The 27,779-nt window shown below is 47.3% G+C and overlaps 1 protein-coding gene across 2 annotated transcripts in view; it reads left to right on the forward strand.

The window, feature by feature from the left end:
• Window positions 1-27,779, forward strand: part of LOC119461251 (protein still life, isoform SIF type 1) — a 217,655-nt gene that overhangs the window by 112,331 nt on the left and 77,545 nt on the right. For both annotated transcript variants that reach the window (XM_049672149.1, XM_049672148.1), the window contains one exon: window positions 6,070-6,266. In XM_049672149.1, the coding sequence (XP_049528106.1) occupies window positions 6,070-6,266 (197 nt within the window). The remainder of the gene's footprint in view (window positions 1-6,069; window positions 6,267-27,779) is intronic.

Consider the following 27,779-nt stretch of genomic DNA (forward strand, 5'->3'; position numbering starts at 1 on the left):
CCACGTTGTGTACGTTGCGCCATGCGGAATGATGTATAGCTGCCCTTAACACTAACTTACTGAACAAGTTCTTTTGAGTGCCCGGAGTTTTGTGTTACGTCTTTTGTCGCTAAAGAAACTGCCTCTGCCCTCCCCTAATGATAATTAAAAAAAGAACAAGAAAGAATGAAAGATCGAACGTTAATGTTCAATGTTTTCCACATAATTTCCTGATATCTAATGACGTTATACGTATCAACAGAGAGTTTTAAGTTTTGGGCATACGTATTACCACTTGCGGAACACCGGAATACCGGAAACACACATGTGAGTGGCATTGCCGGAGGTGCCATCTTCTGACGCAGAGTTGCAATTGGAGCGCGCGAGACACTCACTGGAATGACGGGCTATTGTGCTATTTAAGTGCTCGTGCATATCTCTCGGCAGAAACATATAACATATGTATAGTAGCTTTCGTCTTTTTCGTCAACTAGAAGTCGTGCTGCGCAAGAACCTTCTTGACGCTTTTACGGCAGCAAAGCACTACAAACAAGCTGTTACCGGGGCTGGTGTGGTCGTTCATGTTTCTGGTATTGTGGTATTTCCTAGACTGCCGACACGCACACAGACAGGCTAAAACTCTCTTGTAGCATTCGAAAGCTTCAGCTTCCGTATACGTGTTACCTAATACCGCGTTACCTGAGACGTAGACGGGAGCAGCCGCGTTGGTGGCGCCATCTTTTGGCGCATTGTTTAACCAGAGAGAACACTGAGCTGTTATTGCAGTGAGCAACCATATTCTACGTCGCTGCTGGTGTAGAGCATCGGTAGCGACGTAATAAATACTACCCAATCGTTTTTTTTTTTGAAACATTTCATTCGTAGTGAACACTCACGCAACGCAAGAAACATTTCTAACGCTGTATGGTTGCCCTAAACGTCACAAGGTGTCGCTACCAGCGTTGTTACTGCCGTCCACGTTTTCGGTAACCTGGTGTTTCGTGTAGGGTGATACATACACGCAAAAGCTAAAACCATAATATTAGCACCACGGTATTTAAGAGAAGCGGCCATACACGCCGCAGCACGTGACCATAGAAGGAGCGCTGATAATGCACACCAGATTACGGAACTGTCACTTAGTCACGAAGCGCTCGTAAATCTTGCAAGCGGGAAACCTCCTCGCGTTCCCACTTCCCCGCGCAATGTACAGCGAACACACAGATTGAAGAAAAAAAAATCTCGAATTCGTGTGGCTTTGAGGCGAATACCTGCGTTTAGGGAGAGAGAGAGAGAGAGAGAGAGAGAGGGGGGGGACAGGCAGCCGGCTTTGGGAAGCGAGCACGGGCAAGGCGACAAACACGCGATGAACAGCTCCTCCCGGCGCGTTCGCCTCTCCTGACGTTTCCTTCCACCTGGGTTAGTGCGCGGAGGGCGGAACAGAGCAGGCACGATATGCTTGCCTCAGCAAATCCGTGCAGCGTTCCGGAAGCTGGGATTCTTTTGTAAAAGTAGATGCGAATAGTGTATGGACTGCCTACTGACTCGCAGTGTGGGCTCATTTTTCTTACTGCACACTAGTATTTGTTGTTGTTTAATAACTGTCGACAAGCGCCAAGGTAGGCTACAGTAGGAGCCGGCTATCCCATGAGGCAGTTAAGGAGTTTAGGCTACCCCTCCGCTCATGTAACACGATCACACACAAGATATACTATATATAGACACGTAAACGTACTAAGTCCCCCCCCCCCCCCCCAAAAAAAAAAAAAATACGACGCAACGAGACAGAAAAGTAAAGCTATCCAGGACGGTGGTCCCATGTGCATCCGTGTTAAATAACAGAGTTGATGCTCTCAATGCAATAAAAACTGCTTATAGATAATAATCTGCATAATGTGTAAGTTGATATGAACTTGGGCTGTCTAAACACTTTCTGTATATCTCAGAGAAGAAAACGTTTCTCGACTTTCCACGAGGTGCCAATATATCCCGTTGTACGTGTTACTCCTGAAGCATTCGATGTCGTTCTTGCGAATATAAATGTCGGCTGTCTATAAAACGAACTTGGATATGCAAACGTAGGCTGTGCAGTCTCTACATACAATTTATAAAGACTGTTTATAATCCACGCGCTGTCTAAATGCGCTCTGTGGGTTGTATGTCCGTAAAGGCGATGAAGTCATTGTTTTTCTTTTTACGGATAGCACATATCGTGAGTTTACAGTTAAAATAATTTGTTGCCTCTAGTATATTTATGGCGTATGCATAAACAAGAAATATATCATGGCAAATCAATTTTTCAGCCGTCTATCGACCGTCTTATTAATGGTGGGCTCACGAAGTTCGCGCACAAGGATCATTCGTTATTGACCTAAAGCCTCACTATCGCATCGACAGTTATCACATTTGGCAATTTGCATGGACTCTTTTCAAGCCTCGCGCTGTTTGTTCCTCCGACAAGCTTCGTCAGTGCACCGAGCTAGATGGGGTTGCGCCCGCTATACGGATCATCTTACTGCACGGTTTTATTGTGACATGGCGCGCTAACCCGAGCGACTGGAACGCCACAGGGCGGCATGCAGTGTACCAGAAGCAATTTAGACTAAGCCTCGATCCAGTCGCACTAGAGGCGGACGGGCTGTTAATCAGCGGTCCGCGCGGGCTTCGGGGGTTTGTGGCGCCGGGCAACCTGCCGTAAATTAACGATCCCGCTGAGCTCACCTCGCGACAGGAGGAAGAGGTGGATGGGGGGGGGGGGGGGGCGGTACCTCCTTTCCCGCCCCCTTTCCTTTATTCCTTCCATCTCGTCACGTGACCCTTCTCTGGCGTCCGAATACCCTCTTCCTCTATCCTACTCACTCTTTCTCACTTTTTCTTCCCTCTCCCGTTCCTCCTTAACATCCCCGGGCATACCTCCGCGTCGCGCGTTCTTTCGTCAAGGAATCACGCTTCCGGGAATACCTTGTGCACTCGGACTGCACCAGTGTGGTGCAGCGTGGATAACCGATAACCTACCGAACCCAGGGGCCTTATCGCTGGTCTCAAGGACAGTTTAGCTTGGGAGTAGAGAGAGAGAGAGAGAGAGAGAAAGAGGAAAGTCTGGGAGGTTAACCAGAGGTGAGTTTCTGGTTTGCTATCCCTGCACTGGGGTGAGGGGTAGGAAAGAGGGCAAAGAGAGAGCGAAAAAAAAAAAAAACGAACCGGAGTATTCCTACGCACGTCCTACGCCCTGCGCTTGAGTGCGTTTGCGTACGAAGAATTCCCAGGTTTAGCGTATTCAAGGCCTTTGCCTCAAACGTGCGTTCGGCCAGGCGTGGGGCAGACACTGATTCGAAGACTCGCCGGCCGTCTTTCTTGAACCAGTCAGGACGTTCTGTGAGTTCGCGGTAGAATTACAGGGTTGCGTAATAACGTACAGACAAGTGTACTGTAGTCGACCTTGATTATTTTAGGAAGAACAGTGAAAGAAAGCAATTATGTGTGAAAGAATCTGTAAACATACATTTTGGAATAAAACAACATTTAAGACGGAGAACATCATCCTGACCTCTTAGAAGTTGAGGAGTACGAGAGGGCTACGAGATCTGCTGTGATCATACTCGAGACCTTACAAATCTCATACAGTACGAACTATGTAGACACTTGTACACAATATTGATGTAGTATCTTTAGGGAAATTCTACTAAATCTTCATAGGCTACCTATAAATAAGTGTTAGTCGGGAAGTCCGTATATTGACGGTCGTGATTACGCAGACAGTCATGCCTACAATCAGCAGATACTTGGAGCACCATGCTTTGAACTATTGATCAACTGCTCTCTGTGTGCAGGATGTTCAAAGTTATGCACGAGCGAGAGGTAAAATCTATAGCGATGCAAAGTAGCCTGCGAGGTTACGTATATATCGTCTACAGACTGATAAAATGAACTTTGTCAATGCGAACTCGCCTCTGATTAGCTGCCGCCTCTGCCTCAGCGTTGCGCGGTTTACATGAGAAAGACCTACGAGCACTTCTATAACCGTTCTTCGTTTTCTTTCTTTTTTCATCACTTCACTCCTGGCTTCGCTTAGGCCCGCAGGGAATGACGCGTTTCCCGGCGGGGGCTCTGCGGTCGAATTTGCAGACGGCCCGCGGTGCGCGACCCCGGTTATATCTCCCGCTTTCCGGGCCGCTTACTCCGAGTTGGACAATATGAGAGAGCAGCGCTCCATCCCTCCTTGTTTCCCTCCGTCTATCTAGCTTTATCTGTCTATTTCTCGCTGCGTCTTTCGCTCTCACGTGTGTGCGGGCGTGTGCATGTATGTGTTTGTGTTTAATGTGTGTGCGTCCGTGCGTATGTTTGTGTTTTGTGTTTCAGCGTGTATACGAGCGTGAAGTTGGAATTAAATGTGAGAGCACGGCCGTCACCGTAACCCTGGAGACGGAAAAGCCGGCACCTTGCTCCCTTCGCAGACTTGTAATATACAAAAAAAGCCTCTGGATAGTTGCGGATAGGCAAGCCGGTGCACGGGCGGACGTCGTTTTCGGCGGGGAGAAAGGTTGACGCGTAGGGTCCGGCATCCGTACGTGGCCCCAAAGCCTGTCGCTAGATAATTTCCAGCGCTCCGTATAAGCGGACTTCGATTCTCGACATTCAGCCATTGTGAGCTCCGCTTTGGTCTAATTGGACCCAGCAGAAGCACGTCGTCGGGTGTTGTGGATTAGGCGGCTCCACCCGTGAGTTATGCGATCAGAGCGGACACCCCGGGTCATGCCCGGGTCTATTCTCCTGGCGACGGTTTAGTGGAAACAAAATGCGGCTAAATGCGCATGCGCTTCCACTTTCTGAGTTCTTTCGAATTGGGTCTCAAGAGGGCTCAGAACAGTGCAGCGGGCATCATGGCGAAATCCGGGGCGTTCTCGTGAATGTTCTCATTCTTCTCTAGTAACTTGTAACTCGAAGGTATAACGTTGTACTTATGGAATTTCTTCTTATTTTCTGTACAGTTTAGAGGTTACAACGATGAAAATGTTGCCTCGTAAGCTCGAATGCGCTATAACGCCAAAGTGAGCAAATTTGTATATTCAAGAAACATTACCATGACAACTACTAGAGTCATTGGTCTCCTAACGGATTCGAGCATTCTTTAGCTTGCTTACCCACGCTTTTCCGCACTAAGTTCTTACTAAAACTACGGCGTGTTGGGTTATGGAATAGATTGACGGCGTTTAATATTGCCAAGCGACATTTAAGTGGCCTGTACGCGAAAACGCTAGAATGCGCTTCATTAAGAATAGTTACCTGTGATTGTCTCTCCGCGGTTGCACGAGTTCCACAGGTTGTGTGTCTGTCGTTCCAATAAGGAATGAGTAGGCGTTCGTAAAAGCCATCTCTAATCCAGGGCATATTGCGATTTTGTAATCGCTATGCCGTCGAGCGCGATTTTACTCGGACTGTGTTAAACGGGCTAGATCGCAGACCATTTTCAGAGACAAAGGTTCTTGGTCCGTGCTGTCATGTTTCGCAGACTTACAAAGCAATGCGGGCATTACTACAGTTCACCAAATCACTTTCCTCAGTGACCGATTGTAGGCGTGATGGGCAGCACCACGTTATTGCACTGCTAGTGCCTCCCTTCCTTGCCTCTTCTCTCTCTATCTCTCTCCTTTCCTTCTTTTCGTACTTTAACCACCTTTTCCTTACGTAGGGTAGCAAACCTGATGCGCAACTGCTTGACCTCGCTGCCTTTCTTTTCTCTCCTCCTCTTTCTACTACTACTACTACTACTACTACTACTACTACTACTACTACTACTACTACTACTACTACTACTACTACTACTACTACTACTACTACTACTACTACTACTACTACTACTACTACTACTAATGACTAACTACTACTAACTACTACTACTGCAGGAGGGCGGACAGCTGGGCTAGTTGGAAAATATTCATGGTACTGAAGTGGCCTAAACGCTACTACTGCTACTACTGCTACATTTACTACCCGTGTTTAGTCTGCACCAGTGTCAGCAATTCTTTGAGGGAAAGTGGCATTCTCTGTGTCCCATCGCATGGCTCTCCTTTGGCCCCCAACGTACCGCAGGGCTGGCCGCGTCCTCGGGGAGACCCAGCAGCGCGGGCCCGTCTCTGAGTGCCGGCGGGTCGCTGTCGTCAAGGCGGAGCACGCTGCTGTCGCAGGCCGGCACGGCGTCCTCGCTGAGCGTCGAGAGCAACCACGCCCTCTTTCCGCAGGCGTCGCTGGAGAGCACCGACTCGCGCGTCTACCTCACCTCGTCCGAGGTACGTCGATTCGTGCCTGCCTGCTCCTGATTTCTTTTCCGTAGAGTTTCCTAGAAAGAATTACTAGAGGAAACTCGAGCTAGTGTCTACTGGAGTTGAAATTGGGGTGGACAGGACAGCATAGCAGTGATGGGTGTAGTACATGAATGGACATAACTTCGTGCTTCTGTCCTTAAACGGCTTTTGTGGCTTTGCAGATCGATCATTTTTATGAAAATATTGTGTAATACTTGAAACACTGTTCAATGATTGTGAATGCGCGGGCAAAAACTTATCGACATCATCCGTTCATAAAAATGTAAGTGCTTGAAAATTTATAGAGATGAAACGTGATACACTGCACCACAAGAGCGCCGGATGCCACAGACACGACGCTCAGGCAGATCAATGTATAGTACTCACAATTCCCATAATAGCTAAACAATTGCAGCGCAGTAGCTCTCTGTCGTGATTTTTTGTAGGAAACTCTGTGCTTTCTCCTCCGCTTTTTTTACGCTCTCGCGTCGGTGTCCGACAGCAGTAAGAGCGACCGGAAAATAAAAGCCTTATTTCACTGCCTCTGACGTCAGCTGCTGTGACAGACGCGCCTTGGTGACGGCGTAGCAAGCGATTCAACATTGTTCCTTATGGCGAAGTAGTCGCAGCACACCTTGATGTCTGAGCAATCTATAACTTAGCCTTGACCGGAAACACCGGATGAGACTCAACAAATTACTGTAGATGGGATGTGGCAAAGTGTAAGAGCTCGGCAGTCCGAATGTCTGGGAGTCTACCACTTCGGAAGAGGCCTTCATCCACAGGGACCTTCAAAGAAAGAAAAAAAGGAGGAGGAGAAGAAGAAGTAATGTCGCCTGTCCTTTCGTATGTGTTTATCGGTGCGCCTCTGTTATGTGCGGTTTATTTATCTGGAAGTTTGACAAACCAACTAGCTCAAACCAAAATTAACCTTAAGAAGCAGAAGAGGAAGAAGAACAATGATGCTGCAGATGTGCCCGGTTGTATTCCGTTCCAGAAACGCTTTCAGCATTCGTCTGGTAAATCGCGCAACCAGCCCAGAAAGAAAGATAGTTTCACGCTGGCGTTGGACAGTCTAACCGCCATTTCGACGGCGCATTTACAAATGTGCTGTCATAGCATGTTTCATGAATTAAACAGAAGATGCGAAATTGTCATTCTTCGACTCATTGAGAGCTCCCTTTGGCATTACGAGAAACTGGCAGAACAAACATGAAGGCATCGTAGACACGTGGAAGTGAAAACAACTTTGAACTATTGGCATCAATTCCGAAATTGCAAATAATTTCTTTATTTTCGTCTGTTGTAAAAGAAAGAAAGAGCAAAAAAATAGTAATAAATAAACTATCGTAGTAGTTCCACTGCCAACTCGCCTAAGAAACAACTTGCCTACATCGTCTGTTTGTACGTGTGCACTTGCCTGTCTCTCATTCCGGTCTTGTTACTTTCGTTCACGAAAACTCTCTGCGAGCGCATGAAGCCGTCCGGTGGTGGGAAGCACCTCGGCCGAGGTCGCTCGAGATACGCAGCAGCCCTTGACGTAGTGCCGTACTTACGACGCTCGCTAAACGAGCCCTGCTCGTTCCGAGTTGCGGTAACGGCGAAGTCTCGAGTCTTGTTGCTGCACATCAGGGCAAGCTGTGAGCGATGACCCTCCAGAGACCTTCTTACTCAACCGCAGAGCCAGACGCGTGGCGCGCGTTTAGAACGGCTGGCTCACTGCGAACGAAGAGTGTGCTTCACCTCCGGCTCGCACTGCCTCGCAGTGAAGCAAACTTTCTCCCGCCGGCTCGGACAGAAGTTTATTCGCGCGGTAGACTCATAAGTCTTCGGGTAATAAACAGCACCTGACTCGCGCATTAAAGCGGAACTGACACGAAACGCACTCACGACCCATTTTAGGCGTCCGGCTTGCCCGGTCGTTGGCGCGATAACTACGCTGTCGTCATGACCGAAATGCGCGTTCCACATGGCGCGCGCTCCATTCGGCAAACGCGTATAGCGAATTTCGACCCGTATAATTTAGCGTCGTCATCTAGCAGCGTAGAATAAAGGTGCGCTCGGGCCGCATGACACCAGATGTGCACCGCGAGATGCACATTTCATGTGACTGACAAGATAGGAATACTATAGAGCGAGTATTTATCAACCAAGCTCATCTTAACGTTTATATTTTGTGTTCCTACGAAGGCTGTGTGACAAGCACGGTTTTCTTCAGGTGATTGACCTGTTCTCGGACATGGCGTTGCGGTAGTGGTTTCCGTAATTTTCTCTCAGTTTTGTTACATGCGTCATAAGCGCATGAATAAAAATTACAGGGGTCACGGAAGGTCTGAGCCACGTCTGAGCATTTGGGAACATACGATGCATCAGTGACTGTCAATAACAAAGAATTGTTCAACACTTGCGGTGTTTCAGGTGTGAAGTGGAAGGAAGACAATAGGCGGAAAGAAGAAGGAAAGAACGCTTACTTCATCCCGCTAACCAGACATTCGCCGCGCTCTTGTGCTCTCTTGAGCGTATACGTGAGCAAATTTTTACTCGCGAGCTCAAAAGTTCCCCTTTTCAGATATAACTAAAGCTTCGGAAGGATTCGCGGGCAATAAATTTTGCGAGAGACCCACCGATTGTGGTTTGTTACGCCGTTGTGAATTCACTGCAGGACCATATATTCTTGAGTCGCACGTAAATCGCAAAAAGAAAAAAAAAGAGAAAGAAAAATTGCGGAACTTATTTCCTGACAAAACTTTTGTCGTACTTGGTCGATAAAGTTGTAAGGTTGTTGCGCTGACCTATTTTACTGCTTAGAAAATGCGCGATAATCAGTACGGAGACGGAAAGAATGAATAAATGAGAAAAATAAATTTGTGGATGCCTTTATTAGGGTATATTAAATGAGAAAGTAAAGTTCGTAACCGAGCTTAAAACACAATCCTTTGTCGTTTGTGTAAATATCCTTTGTCTTCGCGTTTGTCTGCGTTATGGCGTTAGTGAATCCGATTCTCTGCAGATAAGTTGTATTCCCCTTGCACTTCCTAATATATTTTGTTTGTTTTTGTTTGTTTTTGTTCGTTTGTTTGTTTGTTTGTACGAGAACTGTCCTGCTTAGACATTTTCTAACGACTTACGCGAGCGTCCGTGTGGGAAGGCAAAAAGAAGAAAAATAGAAAATAAAGGCGTTTCGCGTAAAAGTGAAGCTAAAATGACTCGTGATTTAAAATTAATTTATGTCTTGAAAACGGCGCGGCTGTTGTATACGTGCGGTTTCCAATCAATCGCCGCTTTAGGTGCACACTGACGAACTTGCGCTGGCAACGTGTACATACAATTATCCTTGGTCTGTTGGCTGCGGCGCGACTATTTGGCGTCATCTTGGATGCACTCCTACGAGGTTTGGGTACATTTTTTTTTTGGCGTTCCTCTGTCTTTTTTTTTTTTGCGTGATTACACATATGACACTCAAGAAGCTTCAAACAAGAGGCTTCACGAACTAGTGCAAATCCTTCGTTTTTACTTGCCGTCGGAAGTAAAATCTCGCGTGATTACGCGTCTCGCATACACATATGACGCCCAAGACTCAGACATGAATCTCGGAGGCACATGTGACACTTAGCAGGCTTCAGACAAGACATCGTACGAGCGAGGGAATGAAAACACTAAGTATAACTCGCTACGACGAGGGAAATCGAATCGACGAATAAGTGGAGCACAAAACGACAACGAGAAAAACGCGATGACTTGCCCCACGAAGTCAAGACGAGTACGCGGGCGCTAAGTGGCTCGAATGGAAAGCCCCCCCGGCGTTTTCCATCGGCTCCTTTTTTTTTTTACTCGACATTCAGCGTATTAGACTCTATGCCTACGAGCACGCGAGAACGAACGCGAACTGCCTTTCCACCATCGCCTCTGATGGTTTTGTTTCTCGGTCGACTTCGTGCCACCGCAGGTTGCGCCACGCTCGATAATCCAGCGATATACACTTGTATTTTTTTTCTCTCTCTCTCTCCACAGCTCACTCTCTTACTCGATTCACAACGGCATTTCACACTCGGTTCCAAGCATCGCCGACCGTTTTAGTTTTTCCCTCTAAAATTTTTTTTCCCTTTACGCCTTCGCGCCTCGTTGCTTCTGGACCAAATTCACACTCGTTTTCCCCGAGGGCCCTCTCTATTTTTGTGTGTTACACTTATTCCTTTCTCAACTTACGATTTGCCGGTCTATCAGCGCATTCCCTTCTTTTTTTTTTTCTCGGCGCAGAGAATTTTTCCTGACGTCATTAGAATTTCAGGCCCGCGGCTGAGTTCGAAATGCTTCCTTCATTTTTTTTTTCTTGTTGGCCTGTTTCATCATCCTAGCGAACGCATGCGCGTTCGAAGAAAATAAAAGAAAAAACAAAAGCTGGGAGGCGCGTAGGATTCTTTTTTTTTGTCACCTTTTCTTCCTTGTCGCCACACATGGTTTGTTTTATCCTACAAGACGTCAGACTGCTCAAAAGGCTTTTGGTATTCCTCTCACCTCCACTCGTCCTCTCCCCTGTTTCGTCGCCTACTTTCCGAGTGCTTATTACCCCGATTCACCCTCCTCCCACTCCTTCTCCTACTCATTGTTCTCTTTCTGGAGTCAGCGTCTGCTCTGCTCTTCATACTAAAAAAAAAAAAAATATGAGCGAGGAAGCCTGGTTGGCCTAAGCGCAACGCGCGTTCGGAAGGAATTGCGGTTCGGTGCCGGTTCGTAAACAAGGCATTTTCCATTTTTTTTCTTGTTCTTCTCCTTCCCCAACCGCTCTAGCTTTCTTGTCTTAGCGTTATTCTTATCGCTAACGCCTCTCCCATGCGGGATTGTATTTCTGAGATGCGATTTTGTTTCTCTGGCTCCTCCTGTACAGTTTGGAGCGTGGAAGCTGAAGAGGAAGGAAGAGAGAAGTGACGACGTTGAAGTCTATAGATGGCGCCCGTGTAGTCTGAACGGAAGTACTATAAGCTGTGACATGATTATGCTAATTCTCTTGTTGCTTGGCGTTCGTTCTGGCGCAACCACACAAAAAAGAAAAAAAAAAGAAAAGGGGGGGCCCGGTAAGGAGAGGAGTTTGGGGAAGGGGGCTTTGTTTGTCGTCGTTGGAAAAAAGAGAATCACTGCAGCGAACTGCCGGCGGATTGTGGAAGGGCTTGCATGGTTTTTGCTATTTGTTCCGATTGAGCAGTGATGCCTGGTCCAGTGGAGATTTCGCTGCGTTTCGCGGGACGGTGAATTTTTCTCTCTTGTTGGGCAGAGGGGTGAGCCTTCCAGATTTTCGCGTTTTCGTGCTCGTAATTCTTGACGTCCTCTCGTTTGCCTTGAGGCTTTGATGCTGGCCGTTGTTGCACTGTGCTGCGGTGTTTTCCTTTTTGTTGCCTAGCAACTGTGACAGCTCTGCCGATGTTTAGACACGGAGTAGCGGGGCTATAGTTTTGGTATTGTTAAGAAATGCTAAAGCGCGGGTGTTTAGTGAAGGCGTCTGGGTTTAAAGAACGTAACCGCTTGCGAGTTACCGCGTTAAGTTTTTTTTTTTTTCGCAGGGACTGGTGATATAGACCGCGATGGGGTCTTTCATGTAGCTTATTGGGTACAAAGAAGCGGACGCTTATTTTTCTTCTCTAGAATCTTTGAGCTCATAAACACTTCGTGGCAGTTACAAGGAAACCGAGTAAAAGCTTATGAAGCGCCCTGTTGGGCTATTAGTAAGTTCAGTTCTCAGCGACAGAGTTATAACCAGTCATGTTTACTTTTATGCAGATGTGTTCTGAAAAGTCTGTGGTTAACTCTGTTCTTCTCTGCATTTTGGCAAAACTAAAGTGAACTTAGGACATTGCAGGCATACGATGGTGTCAACTGGGTAATTTGAGATCGCTGGGAGAGGTTCGTCTTGCAGTGGACAAAAATGTAATGATGATGAATGCGGAATTTTATTTCGTGAGTTCATTTCTAGGTCAGGCGTAATTGCGGTACTAAAAATGTAGCAGCAAGAATAGTGACCTTTTTACCCCTTCTGTTTTCTGTCCCTCATTTGCAAGTTTTCCTATAGTAGGCGGTTAGTAGATTCTAGTAGTTCAGATTACTAACTACTTGGCAACACTTGATAAGCTTTTATACCATGCTAGTGTGTGCTGCAATGATCCTTCTGTAAATAATGAAGAATTAAGCGCAACAGCCTACAGGCGGATAAGATACATACAGCCGAGGAATATACATACAGCCGAGGAATATAATTCAATTAAGGTTATTACCTTGCAGATACACGTGGAAAGCTCCTTATCACGCATTTTTAAATGCACCTATAAATTTAAAGTGCTAAGGCAGAGTAAAAATTCGGGCCCATGGTTTCGCGGCTTTTTCTGTCTTTCAGCTTTAGTTTACTCTTGTGAGCGTAAGGCTCTACTCAGATAGTTGGCCGCTGGCGCTAAGCTTCTTCGTAACCGATGGCAAATCCCTTAATCAGGCGCCGCTCAGACTAATTACTAGAGGTGTCGAAATCCACAGCGCTATAAGTAGAGTATTCGCGAATCACTTAGGCAACGCTTCAGGTGAAGTAACGAAATAAGCCGATTGCTTCGCCTCTAGGAGCACGCATAACGAATCACACATTAGACAGAGTTCTTCGAGTAGTATTCCGCTGACCAACACCCGCAATACTTTCAATTAATTATACACGGCCGTTTTTTCTCCTGCAATGCCCGTCTAGCGAACGCTCGCCTTAGCTCGATTATGCACCTGCCTGCTTTCCACCACTTTTAAGGTGCTCTTGCTTTAATACGATTTCCGAGAAATCGTGGTCTTCGATTATCAACGTTGTCGCGTTTCGTCTCTCGGCACTCTTCGCCATGATTTAACGCTGGATCTGCATATGGATTAGCGCGATCGGCGCACGCGTGTTCTTGCGAACGCCGCGGTTTGCAGGTTGACGTTCTTTCGTCGCTTGATTCGATTTCTCAAGAACGCAGGCAAGGCAGAGTCGAATTACTATGGATGCTGATAAAACGAGGCATTGAACTGATTACTGGTACTTTATTCCCGAGTAAAGATGTTAATTTTGCGCTGTGGTTCAGTGGACATCACAGCGCTTTAGGAACAAAGCGAATGCTTGCGACACACCTTTTTGTTGGAGTAAATGTATGTCGCGCTTTTTAACCCCAGTTGATATATATTTTACGCTCCTCGGTAGCGTGCCGTCATGTCAAAAGTTTGCGGAGCGCGGTGTCTGAGAGAAGATTGAATTTTTAGCAGTTTTTGGTCGCAGCCAGAGAAACCGTACAACACCACGCTGTTCTCTTATACTGGTGTGGTCTAGCAGTCCAATACCAGGCTGCGAAAATATTTTCTTGATTTTCAAATCTTGTGGTCTGGAAGCTTTTGGTGCGGACTGTTCAATCATTTGGCTGAATGGAGTGAGCGCAGTCCACGAAGGAGTGGGCAAGTTGAAAGGAAAAAGGAAATCAAACAGGGGAGGAGGAGCTATTCCTGCTTAACGCGTTTCTAACGCTTCCTTACTCATGGTACTGAAAAGCAAGTGCGTAAACACAAACACAAGTCGAACTAAAATGGCGTTTGTGTTTTCTTTTCGTTCTACGTGCATCCGTGTTTGCACACCTGCCTTTCTTAACTAGTAACTCGCTTACCTTCCGCTCGCTCCGAACTCCCTAACTTTATTGGTCCTAAAGTGAGGGGTTGACTTCTCAATAACGAGGACGCGAATCATGGCTTCTAATTTTGTATATAGTATGCATAGACGTTGTTTTTAATACTCTCTGCTTGTTTTTTTCCTTGTACGCATTGTACTACAACAAATAAGTGCGATAGTATGAACCTTAGGTGAGTAAAGATCCTTCGAGTTGGAAGGCTATGTTTCAGTCCTTCTGTCGAGTTTGGTTTCGCAATTCAGCCGTTCAGCCGTTGTGAGAAGTTAATTATAATTAGCTAACAATTATTTGTCTTCACGTCCTCCTCCTCCTTTGCAGTCATTCTAAGAATTTCAATTTGTTCGGCAACAAATACAATTACAAACGCTCATAACTAACTCATTACAAAAAAGCCTTGCCTCCTGAATACGTAGGAAGCGTACCAGCCATGCTCCCTGTGCAATGCTCGCTGTACTTTTCTTTCTCGACCTATACATAGGCGAATTAGTAAAGAGAGAAAGAAAGAAAGAAAGAAAGAAAGAAAGAGAGAGAGAGAGAGGGAATGAAACTATACACCAGCCCGAAGAACATGTCATTTCCTCCTTCTTAATGTCGGTGCAGTGTCCACCGACCACACTAAGTAGAAAGTCGGGTTAACCCGGATGACAGGGCAGGCAAAACCAAAACGCTAATCGAAACCTCGCGGACGGCACTCAAATGAAAGCTCGTACGCAATACATTCGTCGCAGTTGCTTGCACGACCTTGTCGGAAAGAGGAGGAGGTGAGGGGGGAGGCGACAACGGTAGGGGTTCTGAAGGGGGGAAAATGGGGGGGGGGGGCTGGGGGGAGGGCGAGGTTGTAATCTTGTCCGCGTACACCCTGATAGGCACTGTCCAACAAAGAGCCCACGACGCAATTTTCTTCCACGATTCTCCTTCATTCGGCGATGGCCCCACCCCTCCCCTTGCAAGCGGGCTCTTCCGCAATAAGACTCGCGCTGCCAAAGAGACAGCTTTACAGGAGAAGATAGCCAGTGCGGTCGCGGTATGTTTTTTCTCCTTCCTCATCGTAGGTCTCCTCCCTTCCGTTTTGTTTCCTTTCCTTTTCTTTCTTCTATTTTATTGGTTTCTACGTGCGTCTTTATGCCTTTCATCTAGCCGCTTCTTTTCTCTCGCTTCTTTTTGGCGGCGTAGAGAGCCATCGCCTGAAAACGCTGCCTCGCACCGCGCTATGGGAGCCCGGTGGCAGGCGGCGTCTCTGAGAATTCTTTTTCTTGTTTCATCATTTTACTATCTTCACGTATGCGTGCGAGCGTGGAATGGGCCCGTTTTCATCTGTTCCGTCAGCGTCCTCCTTCTGCCCTGCCGGCGCCCGTGCGACTTTTGTGTCGTGTCCGTCTTGGAGGGTTGGGGGTGTTCTTCTATTGGACCGTCGAGGCGGCCTTCGTCACCGCCGTCGGCGTCGTCGTGATAGAAGCCGCCCTCGCTTGTCGCCTTTGTGGAGAAGCCGCGCGAGACTGTTTTCGAGCTCGTATTTCCTCTTCTCCTCCTTGTATCGTCTTTCCCCTTCTGCCACTCTTTCCTTAGCTTCCTGAGAGCCCCGCCGGCTCGGCGAAAGAGTCTTCCTTTCTTTGTGTTTTTCTTTTTCGGTGAGCCGCAAAGCTCGGGTGCCGCGCACATTCCATTGTGCGAACACGCGTCGTTGCGTGTTTCGAGATGAACTCGAAATGTTCATCTACGCGCGAGCTGGGTCGTGTTTTCTCTCTCTCTTGTTGCTTTTTTACTTGCTTGAGTTCCTTGTAGAGTTGCTTGTTTGCAATTTTGCTTCGCGCGCTCGTCTTCGCGGAGGATGCGACACCATCATCTCGCCCCCGTGGTATAACCTTACGCCGTTCTGGCCGCCGCGAAGGCTATAGGCTGGAGCCTGGAGCGCGACCGCTGAATCCGTTCTCCGGCTTTGAATGCCGTCTCGGTTTTCGTCGCGCGATGCCACGGCTGTTTGCCGCTGCTTTGAGCGCCCGCTCGTCCTCGTGGGGCTGTTGCTTCTTCTTTTTCCTTTTTCCATCTCAGGTCACTTTACATCTGCTGAGAAGGGAAGAAAATGCGTGTAGGAGTAACGCTTGGGGATTTGCGAATGCGGAATGTTTTCGATCGCGGTGTTTTGTTAGCTTTGTAGTGAAGCATCCTTTACCTTATTTTTTTTTTCGTTTGGTGGGTGTTTACTTTTGTGTTTCCCGGAAGAAGGCACCGTGAATACGCGAATTGATATTTCTTTAAACAATGCTCGGGCTATCATATGTCTCCTGCACGTCGTCACGTGCTTGCATCGGTTTGTTTCTTTTTGTGCTCATCGATTCGGTTACGTACTTTTTGTTTCTCATATGTTGCTTTAAGCTTTTTTATTTTAGTTCCTCGCGTTGCAGTTTCCTTAATGCCCATGAAGGCGTTGGGGAAATGCAACCGGGAATAAGAATGATGTGGTAGGTGTCCCAAGAGCTTACTTGAGCGACGGCTTTGTTTCCCTCTCGTTTGTCTTCATGCCGTTTTACCTGCTGGAGACATCAACAATGTGTGACTGTATATGGCCAGGCTGGGATACTTATTTGGTATCTACGTTACTGCGTTTTAGTTTAGCGGTTTCGTGTTCGAGGCGGGGTGTTGTTGCCGCGGGTGTTATAACGGCGCTCTTGAAACACGAAACGGCGCTACGGTTCGTGTTAGCGGCCGAAACCGTGTGTTTTGGTGCCATTTTCATAAGTAACAAAAAAAAAAGAAGAAAAAATTCACCGACGATTACGATACTCCCTAACACGAAATTTGAGCGCACCTCTATACGTGTTTTCAATTCGCGATATTTTGGCTGGCGTGGACACTCGTGCGGCACGTTGCAAACGGAGCAAAGTGTGGCGCGACTGCCCCGCTAATCTGGAGATCGCGAGAGCCAGCGCGTGGGTGACGCCTGGGCGCGATTCACAGCAGCCGCCGCCGATAGAGCTCCTAGACGACGCGCGCTACTTTGGAGCCTCCTCCTCCACTTTCCTCCTCGCGTCTTTCATCCCCCGCTGCGCTCCGCGTTCGCTTTCATCTTTCGCTGTTCTCGTTCCCTGGGTTACGCCGACGCCTGACGCTCACCGTAGGAACGGTCGCCTAAGAGCTGCTCTCTCTCAAAAAAAAAAAGTAATGAAATAAATTGTTCGGTATTGTACTGCTGAATTTTTCGTCCATTGAGAGTTGTACCTAGTACTGCCCAGCAGCGCAGAAAGTCATGCGATGCAGCACCGACTGGTTGTCGAAGGGTGTATGCTTATTTTAAACAAGAGTGGTGTTTTCAACGGGGTGCTCAATTTGCAGCATACTGGCCCTACGTGCGAACGGGAGAATTGATTTAGAAAGCACATTACCTGGTTTATTTAGGCTCTTCCGAGAGTGTCGCTGAAGGTGTGTCGAAACACTTGAGAATGTTCTTAAAATTTGATAGCTGTCATGTTGTCAAAGTTTCCCGCTGTCCTGATCAGAAACATTTTCGTCTTGGCACTGCGCTGTAGTTGTAATCGGGTTCAAGTATTAGCTTCGCTTAAGAATTTCCTAAGTTCTTTTTTTATGCATGTAATAAACCAGCGTTTGAAGAAAATTTGTGCCACCTTATTACCATTCCCATTCTTTTTTTTTAGCGTTCTTAATAGATAAACGTTTCCTCATATTACAGCACTGGGACCAGGCAGTCCTTTCCTAACTTTCGTTCGGGCTCTTCAAGTATTTCCAACACTGTGCCGGACTCCAGCTAAAACCAACGTGCTTCCATTTGTCTTGCGATAGTAATGAAATACGAATCTTGCACCTTACAATTAAAAGAAATGCTGGCCACTCCATTTTCGATATTAGTGGCTACTTTCATATTTTGCGCCATTTCCTCCCTCCCCCTTTACCTCCCCCTCCCCTCTCTCCCCAGCGCAGGGTAGCAAACCGGATCTTCCCATCTGGTTAACCTCCCTGCCTTTCCCCTTTCTTCCGTCTCTCTCTCTCTCTTTTGCGCCATTTTGATAATGAATGTACCCCAACAGAGGACAGTATCGAGGATTAAAAAAAAAAAAGATAAGGGAGTAAAACACTGCCCGCCAAAGGAGTTACGGCGACTCCTTTTGTTTTTAGATTGTTGCTTTGACTCCTGCGAGAGTAGCACGACTTGTCTGAATTCTTGCTTCATTTTAGACAGTTCCCGCACTACTTTTCTCGGGAACGTTCACGTTGCTTGACCATAAGGAGAGGGAAGTTACTATCCCCCGAAAGGATAAATGCACTCGAACTACGAGAACTCTAAAACGTGAATTTAAGCAAGCGATAACTACTCCTTCCCCAGAAAAGCAATCACTAGCACTCTCTTTGCTCTTAAAGAGCGCAGCCCACTCCATGTGAAAGCTGATTTCGAGGCGTCAGTTTTTCTTTATGTTGTATTTTCGATCTGCCACATTCTCAGCAGCGGGGTTAACGGTGAGTGCGTTGCGGTGAAACGAACACTCCTGTTCATTTCGTTTGTGTAGCATTGATCCTCAAAATATCATAGATTACACGAAAACAAGTAGGAGAAACATTCTTATCAGTGAACAAAGTTTGAATGATTGTAACAGTTCAAGACAGAAACATAATAACAGAGAAAGACGAAAATGACTACTTCACAAACTGAAATCGTCAGTGTGAGAAATGATACGCAGGTGCTGAGTTGTCTTAAATTAAAGAGGACTAGGCTTCTCTAAAAGCAGATATAATGCACGAGCATTTAGGTGTATCAGGAATTAAGTGAGAAAATTCGAGCGCAGCAAGATGGTTAGAATGTTTTGCGCTCTTTTGAAGCGGCATGTTTCGATGCGAAATGAAGCCAGCGATGGGAGTGCACTTACAGATTCAGTATATCGACGGGACCTTGTGGCACAATAGTGCATTTATTGGAAACGGAGCCGGTGTAGCGATAAATGTATTTGCAAACTATATTGTCCTGCGTTTCGACCCGCGAATTCCATTTCCTACTATTTGTTGTCATATCGTGCTGACACCCAATGTACGCCTTCAGCCTTTTCTTTGAATATAGCTTGCTTCTTTTAGTGGCGTCCTTTTTTTTCGCGCATAATTAAGCCTTATCCTACTTCCATCCTTCCCTCGTTGCCTATTGGACGCGAGCCATTCGAAGTCAGCGCGCCGCAGTCTCTCTGCATCACAAAAGGCTTACCACTGCGCGCGCGCAGAAATTGCCTTGCTCATTGAAATGCATTTGAAAAGACCCGATCTAGTGAGAAAATGAATTGCTGGCGCGCTTTTATCTGCATATTTGTCTTTCACGGCGGCTTAGCCTCACACCCCATCTCCTTTGATCCGGTCGGGAAGGTAGGAGCGAAGTTAATTCTTTTTTTTTTTTTTTTATTGCTAATACCTCTCGCACGCTCGGCGAAATAGGCATGTAGCGAAACTTTTGCTCGGAGTCGCCGTAGCAAAGTGGACTGTGGAGTGAACCAGAACTCACGATGGGTCAACGCGGGAAATAAAAAAAAAATACATAACAGATGGAGTGGAAAAAGAAAAAAAGGAAGGATTCAGAAGGGAGTGGAGAGGGACGGGAAATCGACCGCGCTGGTATTGCGGAGAAGCTGGGAGAAAGAAAAAAAAATGAGGTAGTTCCGAAAGGCGGGAGGTTCGGGCTGCAAAGCAGACCGGGCCGCGTTTTTTCGCGGTTTCGCGCCGGCCAGCTATTGACGTCACGTCCGGGCGCTTTTCGGATTGGTCCGTCTCGCCGAGCGCGTCTGCTTCCGGTTTGAGAGTGTGAGGGGGGTGGTGCACGTCGTCTGCAAGCGGCGTCGTCTGCTGCTGCAGCGGCGCAGCGGTGTAGGGGAAGGCCACCAGCGCTCGTTGCGGCGGCGGCGCTAGCTGCCTTCTGGCTCTCGGGACGACGCGACGCCCAAGAGCAGCGTTGTCGCGGCGGCGTGCCTGAGGGCGCTACGATCCGATCGAGAGCTAAATTTAGCTCCGCCGGGGAGTCGCTCGCGCTCCGCGAGAGGGAGGTCAGGGATGACGCGGGAAGCGGCGAAGATGGCGGACAGCGCGCCCGGGGCTCCCGGAGTCGTCGGCGTCGTCGGCGCCTGGGATGCTGAGTGCACCGATGCTGCCGCTGCGTCGACGGCCGTGACGCGACGAAACGCCTCAGAGGGGTGGCTTCTTCAGGCGGACCAGTAAGAGGCGGGGCAAAAAAAGAACGAAGGAAAGGCGACCTTGGTGTTGGTGTGCGCGTCGCGTGCTGCTGTTTTTTTTCCTTCGTGCCGTCGAAGAAGAACGTGTCGTCGTCGCTCCCCTGGCAACCAGCGGCCGCCGGCTGCTGCCGCGGCGGCGGCAGCGGCGTTAGGCCTAAGCGCGTTCGACATGGTGATGGCACTGGACGGCCTGACGCGGCTCTGCCCGTCAGTGCTCTTCGACTGGCGTCTGTACGCCGAGCGGGGTTGCCCCTCGTTCTTCCACCGGCACCGGGGACGGCTGCGCGTCGATGACTGCGAACTCGCCTTCCTCAAGCAGGTAAAAAAAAAAAAAAATCGCGTTTCCCCCCTCCCCACTGATTCGATATCACCGCTTGCACCTATACTGCACTGCCTGGCGCAGACGTGGCGTATCGAAACGACAGCCGATTTACTGCATCTTCTCAGAACGCGCCGTTTTTTTTTGCCCTCTCTTCCCTTTTTCGATCTCGCGGCCGCCTGATCCCGCCGGACACAGTGAAAGTGCAACTCGTTCCTTAATCCCCAATGACTGGCATTGACTCATAGACTGTATAGGCGTGCCTGTGCATGAGATGATGCGTGTACTGTGCATCGCTGTCGCCTTAGCTGCCCGAGAAATTGTCTCGCGAGCGATATGTTGCCCAAAACAAGGCGTGTCGCTGTTTTTCATATCGAGCTCAAAGCCACTGTTCCACTCTGGATCGTTGTTTGAAGCGGTGGAATGTGCCTGGCTCACACTTCGCGGCATATGCCGATGAATGCTCCCTGATGTGCAAAAGTTGGTTTTTGTTGGCTAGATTCGGGCCCTATGGTAAACAAAGGTTCGCGCGGCTGAGGTCGCGCTCGAGTCTTTCGTTGTTTAGGCGTCAGAGGTGCGTTCATCAGCTAGATGACGTGACTCAAGATTGGAAAAGAGAGAGAGAAAAAAAGAAAAAAAAAAAGACAAGACATAGGTTGCTGAATAACCGAGGTGGCACTTGTTCATAATGCAAACGTTTTTGTCCGTCAATGAGAAGGTACTTTTTATGCCACTTAGAAATCCCTGCAATTGTGAGGTATCCGAAGTGCAATTTTTTATCCTTCAGTGATGGAAGCACGAGCTTGGTTTAACATCGACGTAAGAGACATAAACGTATATTTATATATATTCGGATAAAGGCTGTTGTCATATGCTCAATTTAAGTACGCCTTCTCGCTCTTCAGTTACATTACTGATGTTAAAACGTGGGCGCAAGGTCAAATACCCATGTCGTCGTAGTTTATCGAGTAAGCGAACTGGGGCTGAAATTCAAAACATTGCTCAGCATGTGTGCACCGAAACACCTTGATAAAAGACACGCGAGAAGGACACTACAGTGCGTCGAGTTAGTCGTCCTAACTGTGTTCCATCATCGTCCTCACTATAATCATTCTGTGGTTGCAGAAAACGCGCGATATCTCGTTTACACGCATCTGAAACAGGCCGCACATCGCTGCACAATTCATACCGATATTTCACCGGTATAAATCGTTACATGTATACTTTTGTAGCGATATGTTCGCAACATATTCCAGCAGGACGTAGAAACCAGAGCTATAGTTCAATGTCACCGTGTGATGGAAGTCTAAGGCTATTAGTACTCATGCCGCCTTGAACTAGTACAAATGTCTTCGCTAATATGTTAAAGGTAAACGGCGCCTCCATCGACTGTTACTCCTTCTAGAGGTGAAGTCAATGAAGCACATTATATCCTTCCTAGGAGGATTAGAAACAGTCATCATCATCATCAACCTGATTTACGGTCACTGGAGGACAAAGGCCTCTCCCAGCGATTATCTCCAGTTACCCCTGCATCGCGTCAGCTGACATCATCTTATGCTTGCAAACTTTCTGAACTCAACAGACCACTTAATTATCTGTCGTCGAGTTCCACTTTCGATTCCTGTTCATTGGGTGACTGCGGTTCTTATCCACTGAGGCCCGTTCTCTTACTCTAATAGCCAATCGGTTGCCCTCTTTATGCATTACGTGGTCGGCGGCTCGAAGATGAGACGTGCCTGCGCTGCCGAGAACCAATCCTCACCAAGAATGAGGGGGAGTACATTATCTTCCAAAACAGCAGCTTCAACCATTTCCACAGAATGATTATAGTGAGGACGATGATGGAACACAGTTAGGACGATAACTCGACGCACTGTAGTGTCCTTCTCGCGTGTCTTTTATCAAGGTGTTTCGGTGCACACATGCTGAGCCATTTCTTTCTCCTAATATCAACTAGAACGTAAGCTACACCCTCTTGCGCTTAACTCCACACGAATGTAATTCTGTAAATAGGAAGGCAGACCCGTTTTGGGTACCATGTTTGAGCAAAACTTTATGCTACCAACTCACGTGGCTGAAAGACGTTCAGTTGAAACGGTATAGTAAGGCAACAGACTGACTCACATATGCATATGCGTTCATCGCATATGCGTCAATTGTGGTCAGCTCTGGTGTGGACGACACCTAACCTCGTGCTTCGACCCGAAACTCCTCTACGGCTCCATGATGATGATTATGATGACGACGACGACGACGATGATGATGGTGATGATAATGAACCCTTCTGTAATGAGGCGGTGGCACATTTTGCCAACCTTGCTCTGTAAGACTTTCTGGTGCACTTAAATCTTTCAATATCTCTATACGCTACTCTACATTCACTGTCATTCACAAGTTATTCACTGCAGAAAGCTTTAGAGTAGAAAGAGAGGCGCCACTGCGCTCCACCGAATAAAGTCGCCAGGTTTCAGTGACTTCACTAGCCGAATGGAGCAGAGCGCCGCCTCTTGACTAAAAAAAGACTACACTTTAAAAAATGCTGCCCTCGACGAGTTGATCCGCCCTCCCCCACTCCCCCGGCGAGGAGTTGCTTGAGAAGTGCGCCTTCAGTCCACTGTATTTGCATATTGTCGTCGTGAGCACCCGTATAGAAAAAGTTCGCCCAAGAACTCGCCACGCGATTATCACTCGAAGTGCAGTGACTCTCAGCTGCATGTGACTGAGTGAATAAGCTTTATTAAGGAGACCAAGCTGCAAATGCCCGAAGGTGGGCGGCCACCTTACTGCAGGTAGCCGTGACCCTGTGCTGAGAGCCTAGGCCTTTGCACCAGCCGTAGCTGGTCCTCAGGTCCACCGGCTTGTCAGCTGAGTTTCCCACTGGTCTTCTGTTGGTGCTTGTATAGGCGTTGTTCAGCGGCATAGAAAAAATACTCCGCAGACGACTCGGAACCATAGAGTTTCTTGTAATTTTCTGCACTGAAAACTGGTCCTACCGTGCTGCTGTATGCACGGAAATGTTGGTATGGGGTGGTTTCTGGTTGGCATCTTTCTCGAAGAGCCAAGACACCGTGAAGACGCCTTGGTATAGCAAACATCGTTTCATCTAACGCAACAATTTATTCTTTAATAAAACTTACAATTCAGATTTTTAAAATCATTATGTAAAAAGAATTTTCTTGCATAAACCGCGAATAGTCATGCTGGATTGTGCAATGATATCAAACGTGAGCAATACCGGGGCCAACTAAACTTAAAAGAAAAACTAAAAACTGTACTCTCATTGCGCGTCAATTTCAATCGTCTATTTTACCTTCCTTCGCATACTTGTTACAAATTGGAGTAAACAATAATCAAACGTGTATTATAGACAAACAAATAATTTGTATGATAATTTCGTTCGAAGAAAGCGTTATGTTTTATGCCTATGTTCTAAGCCAAGGCAGATTCGAGGCAAGCCACCCACACTCACATCCCGGTATCCGATTGGTGTCACAGCGCCCGATTTGCAAGGACAATTGCAAGGACGGTCGCACGAGATTTCCCTCTACGCATAATTGTAGGAATTTCTAAGCTGCGTACACCCTAATGAAATACCAGGGTATTCACTCAGTCAGAACCATAGAAAACGACCACCTTCCAGAGACGCTGTGGTTCAAAGCTGATGAGAAACATAACTGGTCAGCGGTCGATATAGGCAATACATGTTTTAATTACTAACACACACAAAAAAATCAAGACAGAAACGGGGGCGGGATCGCTAGAAGCCCACATAACTTTACGAAATAAAGCAGCAATAGGGAGAATTTTAGATTACGAATGATAACGCGTAGAGAGAGAGAGAGAGAAAATGATTTAATGAAAGGCAGGGAGGTTAACCAGGACTGAGCCCGGTTGGCTACCCTACACTGGGGGAAGGAAAAAGGGGAGATAGAGATTAAGAGAAGAATAGAAAGTCCACTGTTGATATCGCCGACGTAGCAACAGATCTCTGTTCTATCACTGATGATCAATCAGTCCGGTTCATAGACGGTCACTCAGTCCTGTAGTTTTTAAAAATCGCAGCAGCGCTTTTGTGGCCTTTTGCAGCTGTGATATTCGAGGCCATTAGGATAGAAGACCGTTCACATTGAGCAAGGTAACGCGTAAGTAGCTCACAAAGGCTAGGTGTGTATTTGTGGCCACCCCGATTGAAAGGAGATGGTATTAGAAGTCATCAATAATCATTGACTCAAGCTGGTGCGTCGAATAGAAGAACGTTCTAGAAAAAGAGAGGCTAGGCAGGCATCAAAAATTTATATTCAAGCATTAACGTCGTCTTGAACAATACTGAGAAGTGAGTAAAAGAAAATACTCGGTTTCAACCAGCTGCCGGCGACTTCAGTCATTTTTCATAGACGACTTTCTCTTCTCCTCATAGGCGCCTACGCGCCTTGGGCTGTTATATACACAATTTCTCACTTTGGTGCGCAATGGCTTCAATTTGTCATAGTTTCGAAACGTTTAATGTATTTGTACATCTGTTTTCGTGCGCACTGTAGCAACGTTGATTGACTGTAGTACGGTGGATTGATTCTTACAGTATAGAGAACGCCCGCGTTAACCCACGATGACGGTATTCCAACGCATCCGTAAAATCGTCTATAGTGAGCGCAGTTATGGAAGTGGCGGCAGAGGCTTTCAAAAGTCAGCCTCGTAGGGACCGGTCGAGCAATAACGTTCTTATTGCTTGCCAAGAGATGCAAAAAGAAAAAAAAGAAGGAAAAGTCAGAAAATGTATTCAAATGGCTACCATTGTGGTGGTGTTGCCAGTGGGCTTTCAGCGGTATATTTAGTGCTGCTTCTTTATTGGCCATTTTTTTTCTGCTTCTTTCTTCTTTTTATTAAAGTTGCGCACGCGCGCACATACGCATGTTTGCACATCTCGTCGTTTTGTCCGCGCTCCGCGCTCCTGTCATCGAGGTGGGCTTTTTTTCCCCGCTCGCGTTCGGGCGAAGTCGCATTAATGCGATTACCATAGCCGCCGGCTTTACAGGAAACCTTCGTTCGGCACCTCGAGGGGCTTCCCTGCTATTTACGGCTTTTCTCGCCATTTCGCCCCCCCCCCCCCCCCCCCTTCAGGTTTGTCGACGCCTCTGCCGCACGCCGCATTTTGTAACCTGCTTCTCCCAGAGACGTTTGCATGACTTCGACCCATTTACATAACCTCCATTCGGCGTGAATACAGCCGCGATGACGTGGAGTTTCTTACTAAAATTATACTGAGGGGAGCTTTTGCAACTGCCATCTTCCAGCCACCATGGGAGGGATGGCTAGTACGTGGATTTATCCGGTATTCGGGCTCGTGGCTTCAGACTTTCTCGGTGGCATTTTTTAAAACTACGCTTTATCTACCTTCATTGGTCTAAATTTTGAAGCATTCCTGTACGCTGTTCTGAACGCAGAAAGGCAATGAGAATGCGCGGACGCATAATCGCTGCGAATTTTCGCGTTTGTAAAGCAATACTACCTTGCTGAAAAAGAAACGTTATTAACTCGCGACGTGAGAAAAAAAAAAAGGGTTTGAATCCTAACGTATACGAAGTTTAGGCAAACGCGTGTGGTAACCATCAGTCCCGTGCTGCAGGTTTGAACCACCACCGTGCTTTTCAGTTCCCGTATAGACACTATAACCAGAGTTCCCTCCAGTGATTTTTTTTTTTTATGAAGCTCGCTGGCGCTATTGAATCTGGCTCGCGACGCGCCGCCGCGGCCCGTTCGTTCTGGGTCGGCAGCGTGCGATTGTTCCCAGCCCGTTCAAGGATGCGACGCGAAGCGGGCGGTTGCGCGTCCTGTCAGCGACCACTTCCCGACACGACTGTAATCGACGGCCTCCACCTCGTCGCTCTGGCTTCCCACCGGCAAAATAATATATATTTCTGAAATTCGTTTTCGGAGCTATAACTGCGCGTCCAAAGTGTACAAGATGATGATGATCATGATGATGCATTGCGAGACTTGCGGGCATGGCTCTTTCCGGCGGTTTAATAACTTCAGTGAAGTGAAACCCCCTCCCCCCCCCCCCCCCCCCCCCCCCCCCACAAGGACTTTCTGTCTCTGATTTAGATGTGCTATTTTGCTAATGTTGTTTCTGTATAGTCCGACGCTTCGTTGTATAAAATGCTCCGTTTAAATCATGCGTACTATCTGCAAGCAACTGACGGCTGCATGTTAAAATTTACCATTACGTTTTATTGGGGCGTCCCCCCGACAGTTTTTGAACTTTGGGACACCCTATTCGTGCTACTTATTGTGTACCTGTTTAAAATGTACCACATTACTGTAATAAATGGTGAAAATCTGAAAGGCTCCCGGCGAGCGTAGCTCGCCGGGAGCCTTTCGCGGTGCCGGATGAGCGTGAAGCGGAGGAGGGTAGGGGCGTGGAGGGGAGGAGTGTTTGGTGAGGAAGAAACCGGGGGTATTTTTTTCATACATCTATTTCTATAGTTTATAATTTTGCCGTCTACAGTCTATAAAAATGCCGCTAACTTCACCAAGCTTCATTAACACGTGCACACGCACGCACTCACACGCACACAAACAAACAAACAAACAAACAACAAACAAACAAACAAACAAACACAGACACACGTTCAAACTGGTCTTACGGGATGGCACGATGGATATGTATACGCCCCGCTGAAGAAACACCAGATCAGGAAGTTATTGCTGTCTTCACACACCGTGCCTTTCCTTATCCCATTCTTCCTCCTGGTATGATTCACGTGTGAATGCGAGCTTTAGTTGCTTGCGGTTCACTTCGTTTTGTGCTGCTGACCGCATTTTTATCGCTCTATAGCCGCTGGTTCACTATACCATCGATACTTAGAGGGCATCTTTCGAGTCGCAGAGGCCGCTATACTCCGGCTATAACGCGCGGCACCACGCGAAGTACGAGATTTAATCCTTATGTAGTGTTTTACTCCGCAATGAGCGGTGATCTTTAAAAACCTGACTACTCCTAATCGTTCCCCCTATACATGTATCTATGGAGTCTCTATACTGACTTTATACGGCTATATTGTCTGTCTGTGTCGCTATATGATCTCTATATTGTATCGCGTATACTACGTCATGTTTGGATTGCACGCCACATTTTCTGGCGGATCTTGTATACAAATAGCGTCTGTTCTTTTCTCTACCTCTCTCTTTTTAATTACATAATTTTGAAAGCTAATTTGGAGCTTTTTGGTGGCACCGGCTACTGCTCTACGCATTGCAAATAATAATAATAATAATAATAATAATAATAATA

The sequence above is a fragment of the Dermacentor silvarum genome, chromosome 8 (assembly GCF_013339745.2).
Source record: "Dermacentor silvarum isolate Dsil-2018 chromosome 8, BIME_Dsil_1.4, whole genome shotgun sequence".
Lineage (NCBI taxonomy): Eukaryota > Metazoa > Arthropoda > Arachnida > Ixodida > Ixodidae > Dermacentor > Dermacentor silvarum.